This window comes from Lissotriton helveticus, chromosome 10 (assembly GCF_964261635.1).
Source record: "Lissotriton helveticus chromosome 10, aLisHel1.1, whole genome shotgun sequence".
Lineage (NCBI taxonomy): Eukaryota > Metazoa > Chordata > Amphibia > Caudata > Salamandridae > Lissotriton > Lissotriton helveticus.
In genome coordinates, this window is record NC_136071.1 from 171,725,130 (window position 1) to 171,738,603 (window position 13,474).

The 13,474-nt window shown below is 43.2% G+C and overlaps 1 protein-coding gene across 2 annotated transcripts in view; it reads right to left on the reverse strand.

Annotated features, from left to right (window-relative positions):
• Positions 1-13,474, reverse strand: part of MMD2 (monocyte to macrophage differentiation associated 2) — a 341,543-nt gene that overhangs the window by 148,122 nt on the left and 179,947 nt on the right. For both annotated transcript variants that reach the window (XM_078665015.1, XM_078665014.1), the window contains exon 2: positions 1,810-1,891. In XM_078665015.1, the coding sequence (XP_078521141.1) occupies positions 1,810-1,891 (82 nt within the window). The remainder of the gene's footprint in view (positions 1-1,809; positions 1,892-13,474) is intronic.

The window sequence follows — 13,474 nt, forward strand, 5'->3', positions numbered from 1 at the left end:
CCAACTGGACTCTCCAATCTTGCTGCTGTACTCTGACAGCCATTAACTTTACTGATTTACTCGTCACTCATCACTGGATGAGGATGTGTTACATGAGGTGTAGGCCAGAAGAACCCTATAATAGGTTCACAATATCTCAGTCGAAATATTGACCTGCAACAAAACCGCATCCATAATATTGAACACCAGTGTAAATTAAAGGTAAGAAGATGTGTTTCTGAGAACAGTAAATCTGTTCTTCCTTATACATATTTACCTTTACAATATAGTAGAAGTCAATATTGTGGATGCAATATCTGTGCCGTATTGTTGACTTCATTAGTTGACCTCATTATTGGGGCATAGAATCCTCCAGTGGTGAAGTTGACATTATTAGTAGTAGTTATTTTGTTGTAACAGTGCAAACTATTCAGACTGATGTGAAATAAAAACATTCAGGCATTACTGTAGTTACTTCTAACAGCCATTTTGTCTGCTTGTGCCAACTGTTCTTACTGGGTGTGGACATCTTCGAGGCAAGTTGACACAAGCCTTAGAAATTTAATATTTTTTTAAAACAGCCTGCTGAGCTGAAATTATTTACATTGTTGTTACTTATGAAGTCCATCGACTAGCTCCCTAATGAGATCAGCTATGCACCTGCTTGTGTTCTTGGCGAGAATTTAGTCATGATTGAAACTGTAAACTGTGATAGGGAATATATTGCATCTTGTCTTCCCGAGAGACTGTCTCCGTTCCGCTGCAGGGAGATCTCCTTACCGGCTCACTCTTTGACTACAGACTAGTAATTTGTTCAATACGTTTCAGATCAGCCCAATAGTGAGGCAGAGTTTTCGTCACCAGCCAATACTTCTGAACCCTCAGTATGCTTATGCTTATAGCACTACTGGAACCTTGGTCTCTCTTGGTCTAGCACCTTTGTTTCGAGATCAATAATGTTTATTGCTACTTAGGGCCTCATTACGAGTTTGGCGGAGTAGGACTGGCCTGCTCCTGCACCGCCAAACCCGTTGTTGAACCGCTAACCAGATAAGGAGTTTTTTTCCTTTCTGGTGGGCAGTTCTTTGGCGTTCCCACAGTGGTGCCTATAAAATATAAAATAGGCACCGCAATAGGAATGTCAAAATCAGTACCTGTATGGAATGGACTGCACCCCATGGCGCAGAGGCACAACGGGGCCCTTCTTTTTTTCCTCGCCTCCACACTTTTCATGGCGGTTGCACCAACATAAAGTTTGGCGGTGAGGAAACTCATAATACGCTTGTCCGGGAAGCAGCGGCCCCACCAAGCATATTGCAGCCTCAAGTCCGCCGCGCCACAGCCGATGATCTCTGATAACTGGCGATGTCAGTGGTCCCAGGGCGGCCTGACAGCCCAATAGTAATAGGGCGGTCGGAAGACTGCCACCGCCGTGTCCCCGCAAATCTGGTGGTCTGTGGACCGCTAGACTCATTCATAATGATGCCCTTAGAATGGAACAGGATATTATTTAATTAAAGTAAAGGCTGTAACCACTTGTAGCTGAGTGACTGAGATTATGAATTAAAAACACATCAGGAGGTTGTTAATCAATATGTAAATCTGTCAATGTTTTAGATAATCCTTTGCACTTCCTGAATTGTCACAATTATCATTCACCATTCTCATTGCCAATTTATATAACCAGTTGTTGTAAGCACTGAGGCTCTGTATCCCACTTTTGCCAAGCACAGACTTTCTGGTTGAAGTACCTTATCATGCAAATAACTCAATAAATACAAAATATGTACTCATTTTCTTAATTAAGGGAATAATTGGAGGAGCGCTTACGGCATGGGTGGCGCAGTTGGCAGCATGCTCATATTCAGTGGGCTGATACCTCTGGTGAGATGGTGCACGATGATTCATGAACCTTAAAGACAAGAGGAAAGACACAGAATTCAGTCAAAACGTGTAGTATACTCTAGAAAAAGTTTCCTTTTTGGTTTCACTTTGTCTCTAGTTGTACATTGAAATGTTTTATGCATTTTGAATGGCACAAACAATACGATTTTTCTTCCAAGTATGTTTACTACTGTCTAGCAAACTTCCAATTCACAATTCTTCTCCTTACTTCTTCGTATCTCACAAAAAATGTGGACCCATCTACGCGTTTCGGCTTCCTCCAAAGCCTTGATCATGACCAAGCTATCGGACGAAGCCGAAACGCGTAGATGAGCCCACATTTTCTGTTGCAATAAACATTTTACACAACGTACCAACCTGTGTCTCCTGGCTTCCACTTGATACCAAAGTGAGGAGAATTGTGCAAATAGAAAATGGGAAAATATGCCAGTCTGCATCCGCCAAATAAAGGAAAGCGAGGTGATGTTAAAAAGCCATAGGAGGTAGCCTGGGTTAATAAAGCATGCAGGGCAGCTAAGACCCAGCTTTTAATAGCAGCTACATCCAACTGAAGGCTTGAACTGGCTAGGTGTAGGACATGTTATAGAAGGGAATTGTCTCAGGTAAAGAAGGATTGGGAGTGCACCTTAAGGGCTAAACTGCATGAAGCATTCGTGGCCAAGGATACTAAGGAATTTTTTGGAGATTAGTTTCTGTATATGTCAATGGATCCAAGAAGGATCTGGAATTCTGTGTCCTACTTCATGAGTGGGTAGCTCATTTTAGTAGTTTATATTCATCTAGTAGTACTTTGGGGCAGGGTGGTGCAGTCTTACTGGCAGTGCTTGATTCAAACAACTCAAGTAAACCAGAATTTGGACTAAGTGAAAGTAGCAGCTATAAATTCTTGTCTTGTGTCTAGAGCTCCTGGGCCTGACAGGCTCCCTAATAACATTTATAAGGCAAATCCAGAAGTGTAGGGGCCCTATATGAATCTTTTATCCAACACAATCCTTTCTGGCATGGAGATTCCTCCTTCGTGGAAAATATCAAAGATTATTCCAATTTTTAGAAAGGGGGATTGGAGCAACTCCGGAATTTCCAAGCCCATCAGCTTGATTGACTCTCTTCAAAAGTTTTTTGGCAAACAGGTGCTCGCTCATCTACAGGATTCTTGTCCGTGGGTTTTAGAGACCATGTTAGTACTGTTGACCGAGTCTTTCAGTTTACTTGTAATCTTTGGAAGCCGGCAGTAATCAACGGAGCTAAACTTTATGTTGTCTTTGTTGATTTATGTGCCGCCTTTGATCTGGTCCCCAAGGTAAGCTTTGGGAAGTTCTAAAATCAATGGGCATCCCGACAAAGCTTTTAGATATTTAGGATCCAATGTGGAGTCAGGCAGGGGTGTGTTCTCGCCCCACCTCCTTTTCTCTGTATATCAATGAGGTGGTGGATTATTTAAATACGGATGAGTGCGATGCCCCAAAGGTTGGCAGCAGGAGGGTGCCTGCCTTTGTTTTTGCAGACAACACCCTCTTGCTTTCAAAATCATTGCAGGGGGTTGCAAAAAATGTTAAATAATTTGAATTCCTTCTGTGTTGAGTGGGGGCTGGAGCTGAACAACGTTGAGACTAAGTTTATGATATTTTGCCAAGCAAAACAAAATAATTACAAGAGAAACTTGTTTGTAGGTAATAACCTCACTTGACCGTGTGTCAAACTTTGACTATCTAGGTGTAAGACCAGGGCGAAGGTACACGTGGGTACACAGCGTCTACTCACTCTTTTCACAGGGTGGACACCATCTAATTTGCCAAGAGGTTGGGCCCCACAAAAATATGCTTAACTTGTTCCGGTGTAATTTTCAGACACCGGAACACATTCAGCAGTACCCACATGTTGTTTGCTTTTGTTTGGAGGAGTGGGATGGGGGAGTATCAGATTCCAGCTGGACCCATAACAAAGGCAAAGTTAAGGGGGCTCTTTTTGTTGGAGTATCCTGGTTGGGAGCTATCGGGAGCCTCACAACTAAACACTAAAGATGGGAAACAAACACACACAGTTTACCACTTCACATGTAATTAAGAGAGGCATGCTTTTGACCTTGTTCAGTACTTCTATATGAGATATGCATGCACTGTAAGAATGTCAAATGTGTTGGTTTGTCCTAGCATTTACACAAATAACAATGTAAATGGCACCATATTGTTTTATTTCTGTTATAGGGCTTTAGCACTAATCATCCCAATGCAGGGTGTCTGATTACTTTACATTGTGCGTACACATAATACGTTGACATTAAATCATATGTCTCCCAAAACTTCCCAGCAGATGAGGCCGCACACCACACAAGTAAGGAACTTCCTTTATTAGTAGTAACAGCCAGGTTACAATCCCATATTTCAATCCTGCCAGCCTGACGCGTTTCAGAGGGCGTCTCCCTCCTTCCTCAGAGGCTTTCGGACAAACAGTTTTTTCATGCCAAACCACGAGTTTCCTGCATGCCTTTAAACATTATACATTGGCCTCAGTTGTGCCTTTTACTTCTCGTTTTTCACACAAGGCATGCTGGTCCTTGTAGTTTCAATGCGGCATCATTACACCCTCCAGTGGGCTCCGATGGTCCAAAAATATTTAGGATAGTCTTTCTAGCCCTCCATTGGGCCCCCGGATCGTACTCTGCCTGCCAAAATTAGTCCTTTAAATATCCGCCCTGCCCCGACTCGCCAACCCAGATCCACGCCAGCCGCCACTGTGGACTTGTAACTCTGACAGTAAGAGTAGTTAAAAGAGATGTCGTCATCAAGGCCTGGTTTGTTAATGCAATCTATTACTTTAGATAAAAGTTCTTTGTTACAAACTGTTAATGGTCAATTACAATGAGAAGGATGAACAAATGTAATCAACATTATTTTTCCCACTTTGGTCATGACTGCTTTTTAGGGCGAGCTGGTGTAAGCAGCGCGAAGCGCTGCGTCCAGCAAAGCCTCTATTGTTATCCACTTGCTGGGAATCTGGGACAAGGGATGGGCACACGCAGGGCCGTCGACGATTTCAGCATGTGTGTGTGCACGTTCACCCACGCGCCGTGCACATCCCCTGTCCCACTTCCAGAGCAAGTCAGCCTACTGCAATCAATCACACACACACACACAGACACACATGAACGCACACACGCACACACAGACACACACGCACGCACACGCACGCACACACACATACACAGACACACGTGCGCGCGCACACACACACACACACACACACACACACACGTGCACACACACACACACTCCCCCTACCCCACCCCACTCACCGGGCTCTTTTGTTGCTGCGCTGCTACAGGCTCCGTCACTCCGCCGCATCACCTGGCACACGCGGGGTTTCCCTCACTCAAGGGAGACCTGCACTTGCATCGGCGGCCTCAGCCACCACTTCTGCTCCTTCTGATTGTCTCCTGGCACACGCGGGGCTCTTCCTCAGGCATGGGAGCCCTGCGTCACCAGTGCTCCTCTGGGCCAGCCACTTCGTGGCGCGGGCTTCCCGCAAAAGGCGGAAGTCCCTCCCCACGAGGCGTGACGTTCCCGAACTTCCGGTTTGGGTGTTCAAATCTCCGATGTTGCTCCTCGTAAAGTGCGGGACAGAAGACGTCAGGTGTAGAAGGTTAAATGGACACCGGATTTCATTAATTAACCGACTGTCCGGTGAAATTCTGGACAGGTAGTGATCAAACTTAGCAAGGAAGTTTTTATATTGTTTCCTGGGTATACCTGTTTGTGTGGGTGAGATTAATACTTTTCAGTTGCTAGCCCTGCACTCCCTTGCTGGGAGTCCCTTTTGCAATCAAACCAAAAGGTATTAGGTGTGGGAACGTAAATTAGTTTTAAATTGCCGACGATAGGTTGGCAACTATGCCCCTTCCGTTTGGCATTTTGTCATGTCGATTACTACTGTGCCTCTGCCCCGGGGGCAGTCTCTCTTTCATCACTGGCCGCCCAGGGGCCTCCCATTGTGCTTGTACGGCGTTGACCAGCCCTGCACTTCCCACGTTCAGGAAAAGCAGCCGCCGGCAGCAGGCTCACTTTGCAGGATGTCCTCCACCGACCCGCTGCTCTGCTGTCGTTCCAGTGACCCTAAGGACGGCAGGAGCTGTTTCCTCATTGGGTGCAGGGTTGTTGCCCACAGAGGCCCTTCAGGTGCATGAGGGGGGTTCAGTTGGTGTCTGTGTGCCTCTCACGACTCGGGAGTACCTCTGGCACTGTGGAAGCAGCGTGGGAGGCAGGCTAGTTTCCAATCCCTCTTCTCATGAATTAGTTTTAAATCGCTGACGATAGGTTGGCAACTATGCCCCTTCCGTTTCGCATTTTGTCATGTCGATTACTACTGTGCCTCTGCCCCGGCAGCAGCCTCTCTTTCATCACTGGCCGCCCAGGGGCCTCCCATTGTGCTTTTACGGCGTCGACCAGCCCTGCACTTTCCACATTCAGGGAAAGCAGATGCCGGCAGCAGGCTCACTTTGCAGGATGACCTCCACCGACCCGCAACTCTGCTCTCGTTCCAGTGATCCTAAGGACGGCAGGAGCTGTTCCTTCGTTGGGTGCAGGGTTGTTGCCCACAGAGGCCCTTCAGGTGCGCAAGGGGGGTTCAGTTAGTGTCTGTGTGCCTCTCACGACTCGGGAGTACCTCTGGCACTGTGGAAGCAGCGTGGGAGGCAGGCTAGTTTCCAATCCCTCTTCTCATGGGGAAACCTGATGTGCAGGCTGAGGGTGCTGGTGGAGGCTTCCCTTAATACAGATGCAGGCCAGTATTCGCGCACCACGCTGGGAAGGTGCTCTTCTTCCATACCCCTCCTTCTCTTACATTGGGGCTGTCACCTGCAGATTTCCCTGTGCTGCTTGCTGCTGGAGGGCCCACCGCTGACTGCCTCGCTCTGTGGACCATCCACTGTCACCAGGCCGCAGGCGGTGTCCTCATGTCAGCTGCTGCAGAGACGATCCCATCGGTGCCCACCTGTGGCCAGTGCTCTCCCTTACCCTGCTGGTCAGCAGCGTGCAGGTACCAGGGACACTGTATAGGCTGCCTTACGTCCCTAGCTTCTTTGCCATGCCTGCTGTACATCAGTCTCCCCGGTGCTCACCTCATGCCCAGCGAGTAACTGGTCACTGCTTACGACTGTTGGCAGGGGGTGCCCTCAATGCGGGCTTCACTCTCCCCCCTCGCAAACGTCAGGGCTGCTGCTGCACTCAGGTCCAACCCGCTTGTCGCCATTCTAAGGGTGCTAATGTTTTGCAGAACATCTCTTACAAGAAGGGGTTTCACTGAGTAATAGACCCCGCTCATAATTCTGTCAGTGAGACCAAAAACATATTTTAAAATAGGCCTCGTCTTTATGCTTGAGCGCACCTCACAATTTAACTCGCCTTGATGATTGATTTCACTCTGTCTATCTATCGCCCCTCACTGTATCGATCTATCTATCTATCGCCCCTCACTGTATCGATCTATCTATCTATCGCCCTCACTCTATCTATCTATCTATCTATCTATCTATCTATCTATCTATCTATCTATCTATCTATCTATCTATCTATCTATCTATCTATCTATCTATCTATCTATCTATCTATCTATCTATCTATCTATCTATCTATCTATCTATCTATCGCCCTCTATCTATCGCCCTCTATCTATCTATTGCCCTCACTCTATCTATCTATTGCCCTCACTCTTATCTATTGCCCTCACTCTATCTATCTATCGCCCTCTATCTATCTATCACCCTCACTCTATCTATCGCCCTCACTCTATCTATCGACCTCTATCTATCTAGCGCCCTCACTCTATCTATCTATCGCCCTCACTCTATCCATCTATCTATCTATCTATCTATCTATCTATCTATCTATCTATCTATCTATCTATCTATCTATCTATCTATCTATCTATCTATCTATCTATCGCCCTCTATCTACCTATCGCCCTCACTCTATCTATCTGTCTATCGATCTATCACCCTCACTCTATCTGTATCTATCGCCATCACTCTATCTATCTATCTATCTATCTATCTATCTATCTATCTATCTATCTATCTATCTATCTATCTATCTATCTATCTATCTATCTATCTATCTATCTATCTATCTATCTATCTATCTATCTATCTATCTATCTATCTATCTATCTATCTATCTATCTATCTATCTATCTATCTATCGCCCTCTATCTACCTATCGCCCTCACTCTATCTATCTGTCTATCGATCTATCACCCTCACTCTATCTGTATCTATCGCCATCACTCTATCTATCTATCTATCTATCTATCTATCTATCTATCTATCTATCTATCTATCTATCTATCTATCTATCTATCTATCTATCTATCTATCTATCTATCTATCTATCTATCTATCTATCTATCTATCGCTCTCACACTATCTGTCTATCTATTGCCCTCACTCTCTATCTATCTATCTATCTATCTATCTATCTATCTATCTATCTATCTATCTATCTATCTATCTATCTATCTATCTATCTATCTATCTATCTATCTATCTATCGCTCTCACCCTATCTATCTATCTATCTATCTATCTATCTATCTATCTATCTATCTATCTATCTATCTATCTATCTATCTATCTATCTATCTATCTATCTATCTATCTATCTATCGCCCTCACTCTTATCTATCGCCCTCCCTCTATCTATCGCCCTCCCTCTATCTATCTATCGTCCTCACTCTAACTATCTATCGCACTCACTCTATCTATCTATCTATCGCATCACCACAGCATCACTCAGCACCACCACATCATCACTCAGGGGCACCACAACATCACTGCGCGCTACCACAGCATCACTGAATGCAACAGCATCACTCGTCGCCATCACAACATCACTCAGCGACACCACAGCATCAATCTGTGCAACCATTCAACAACAACTGGTTCAAATATGCTCTCTCAATGTTTCAAGCTTTATTACAAATGTCACAAAAAGATGTTAATATTTCACTTCTGTTCTTGGATTTTCGTCACAATAAAATACACTGAACATTATCTTCACAAAAGTTATTTACAAAAGTTTAAGCTATTGCCATTATAAATTACAATAACTTTTATTTAAGCATTAATTATAAAAAAAATAAAAAACCATTGTTATTTGTAATATCAATACATCTAAGTCACGTAAATACAACACATATTGCATTACAAATGCTATAGGTGTCACATTTGCAAAAGTTATAACTATTGGCATTGTAAATGCAAAGCTATTAATTTTGCTATTTTCAAAACCAACACGTGAATAAAAAATGTGTCATTTACAATACCAATATCTCAAACGTTCCTAATGCGAGACCTATTGCATTGCAAATGCTTGTTTGATTTACAACCATGTTGTTTCCTGAAACCAGTGCCTGCCTGTAGATCACTCTGGAGCCTTAAGTTAAACTAAAAAAGGAAAAATAAAAGATCGACAGTGAACTAAGGTTTAATGTACTTTTCAATTTTTAAACTACTCAAAATATGTGTAGATAATATAAAGCTTTGTTTCATAGATGGTTTGTATATTTAACCTTGTGTGATTATTATTGTAGAAGACCAACATAGTGTTATTCATATTTTTGCAACTAAAGTATTTTCTCTAGCTTTACTCCTAGAAGAGCAAAAAGACGTGGGGCCTACGAAGAATCAAACTGCAACAAGAGACGGATGTGGTGCAATAGGATTAAGCAAGAAATTAATGTAACAAGAAGTGGGTGAAGGAGGAAAACAGGGAGATAAAAAGTAAAATGAGTTAAAAATATGCAAAGGAGAAGCAATGGGAGGATCAGACAACGAGCAGACGTTGAAGGGCATGATAGGGGGCAGAAAGGGAGAAAAAAGGACGGAAACCGTTGGATGAAAGTAAATTTATTTTGGGGAAAAGAGCTGGGTCATTCTCTCATCCTCCCTCCCCTCACTAGAAAAGGCCAAAAAAAGAACTTTGAGTAACAAGACATTCATCAGCTTAGTTTTGTAAGCTTCAACAAAGGAACATAATGTAAAGAAAAATTGTTAAAATATATTTGAACACTTCTTTCTTCAGTTAGTTTTTTTTTACATGCTCACATAGGCTTGTAAGAATGTGTTAATCAGGATTTTTATTTATTAAATTCAACATATTGCCTACCGACCACAAGGAAGTGTGACCAAAGATTCACATTTCGAATGGCTACATAATGGGAACAGAAACAATGTTTAACAGGGTCAAATAGGATTGGCCCGACTTCTATGCTGTAGTCAGTGTTAAATTCCTGGACTTTCTGCCACTTTTACAGAACTGACGTTTGTTATTAGACAATAATTTGTGCGTTTAGAAGTCAACTTGTAGAATGAACTTTCTTTCTGGTCTTGGCTCAAAACTCCCTTCGGAAAACCAGTCCTTGTGAAATGACTGGAAACATGAACAAGATGTCTGCCTTCTCAGCCAAGCCTTCTCTCAGCAAATGCCACTTAGTTTTGCTCTTAATGCAGGAGAGATGGCTGTGATATACAAAGACCGTCTCAAAAAGGCACTTCCGGTTCCTCCTTTGCCCAGCTATACTCTCAGATGAACTGTTCAGACACCTACAGGTTCATGGAAAAACGCTTCAGGTTTGTTTTCTTTCCATAACATTCATGTTCACCATATTTTTATTCTAAGTAACCAGGACTGCAGCTATAAATAGAAAGAAACCCAGAAGAGTGCTGAGAGAATACATTCATAACGTGCCACTCTGAGTTTCAAGCAGGCTTGAAAACAACCATGTGGGCAGTACCTTGAATGGAAAAATAAGTTCAAGCCCTGCTTATCGTAGGAACTATTTCCTTGTGGCCAGGACTGGTCCATTCATGGTAGGTAATGCAGCTAATAAGTGCTGGACTCTCCCAAAAAAAAGAGAAATAGGAGAAGTTTTCAGAGACCATGGGCCATATGTACGACAAAGTGGCGGACCGTGTCATTAGCCTCCTGGGCATAATGACAAGCTCCGCCACTTTGGAAACGCAAGCTGCACCATATTTACAAGGATGTGGTTCAGCCTTGCGTTTCCCCCTGCGATGGCGCTAAGTTTCACTACTTAGTGCCAATGCAGGCACCCTTGTACCAGAGTGCAAGGGTGTCTGTGTGCAGGGGAGGTTTGTTTATGTGTAGGAAAGTGTCCCTTCCTGCACACAACGTATCCTAAAAAAAAATGTGTAACTTTCACGTGTGCTGCTTCATGCAGCACACATAAAGTTACAAAATTGCGTTTTTAAAAAGGTTTGTTTATGTATAGGAAGGGACACCTTCCTGTACATGAACAAATCATGGCATTTTACTTTTTCCATGTGTGCTGCACAAGGCAGCACACATTGGAAAAGCAAAACCGCAGAGAAATAATGCATTTATCCTCAATTCGCCACCCTAAGACCAGGGTTTTCCTGGTCTTAAATTTGCCGCTGCCTCCTATGTACGCCACCCTTTTACATAGAGGGCAGCGTACAAATACAATGGTTGTTGCGGTGGAACGCCCACCACAACACCCACTGCACGCCCCTTTCACGCTATACATAGTGTGAAAGGGTGCCTTATGTGCAAGGCAACGTTAAGCCACGTTAAGTAGCTAAACGCAGCCTTGTACATAAGGCAAGGCCCCTATCGCAACAGGAACGTCACAAAAAGTGACGTTCCCGTGGCGATAGGGGCTTGTACATATGCCCCTGAAAGTATTTCCCTAATTTACGCTATCGCTGTGTATCCCAAACTGTGAGTCGGGTCTCACTTATGGGTTACAAGCTGATTTTTAGTGGGTCGCGAAAGTCCTGGCCTACATGTAAGTAATATTGAAAATGAATAACTCCGTTTGTGCACCAGTGCAAAGGTGCTGCACTATGTACCTAATACGGTTTTACAACAGACTCTTGAAAGTATTACAAAGCAAGACTGGGTGACATTTCCAGTATTAGTTGCTGCTGTATTTTTCTTTCCTCACAAAGACACTTCAACAGAGGATGTGCTCAGTATATGTGTGCATACACAAATATACCACGTGTGTACGACTTTCACAAATATATTTAGAAATTTGGATATGGACTAACGGCCAGAGCTGGCAACTTTGGATTTGTGGGACTAGGTTGAGTCCCGTCGTTGACTTTGGTTCCTGTGATTCTAAGTAAATTACTTCATCTTAAAATTTAAATAATCTGATCTTGTTTAATGTAATCAGGTTCTCATGTAAAGTGCTCCAATGCCCTTCGGCAGTGTTTGTGCTATAGAAAAGTGCAAAATATGTATACATATCACATGACCCGGGGAGAACAGTGCTTGCACCAATCGTAGTGCAAGGGGACTAATTTAAATGCTGGTGTGTCAGCGTCCGGACTCTAGTGGCATCTGAGGAAGGCTATTCATAGCCGAAATGCATTATGCCCAGTAAGAGGTCTAATAAAGTGCTTTGAAGATTTGCCCAGTGGTCTTCTTCCCTTTTGTTTCAGGAGGGTTTTGGTGATATATATATATAAAAGGGAAGAAGCCCACTGGGAAAATCTTGAAAGCACTATTATTATATATATATATATATATATATATATATATATATATATATATATATATATATATATATATATATATTACCTACTGTCGGTCGCCAGTAGGTATATATAGTTAGGACCTAGTTTCCATAGGAAATCCGCAACATTCTATTGGGAATAACTTTGGCACCGGGTGATGAATCTTTGTGAATCTCAAAGAAGATGGCCCACTCCGCTCCTTCCCTGAAAGTTTTGGGGGGATTCGTAAAGTGGGGGCTGAGAAAAAAGGGGGGTCCAAAAACGTGTTTTCCCCATGTTATTTTCCATAGGACGATTAGACACGGCTACAGCCCGAACGGCTGAACGGAATTACTAGAAATTTGGCAAAATTGTAGAGTCTGATTCGCAGATCGCCCTTTTGTTTAAATGGTGTAAATCCCTCCAGTAGTTGTTGAGAAAATCACATTTGAAAAATGTATATATCTATAAGCGCGCACCGTGCGCGCACCCGTGCGAGCACCCCGCGATTTTTTGAAAAAAACCCAACTTTTTTTGGGCCTTGGGGGTCCTTGTGGGACCCCCTGAGCAGGTCTAGAGGGTCAGGGTGCTTCTACCCTGCCCCCTTTTTGAGTTCTACACGTTTGTTTTTCTGCTTTCCTGTGCCTCAGTCTACCGAGGCACAAGATGGCTGCCAACAATTTCATTTGAGATGTCATCAGTTATGTCACTGACCATGTCATGAATGATGTAATATGTGACATCATCAGCAGTGGCTGGCGGGTGCGCGAAATATAGTTAGTACAACTAACTATATAGGAGCAATTTCAATGGTTTTGTATGAGTGAAATGTCCAGCTAATGATAACACCCCTAAAACTTATAGTTTTTTTTGTGAATTTCAAAGGTTTTTTAAATGCTAATTCCTAACTATATAAGGCCTGAAACCTATGGTTTTTTCAGTGAATTTCAAAGGTTTTTTAAATGCTAATTCCTAACTATATAAGGCCTGAAACCTATGGTTTTTTCAGTGAATATATATATATATGCACTCTTTGCCTTATTTTAACACAAAAAAT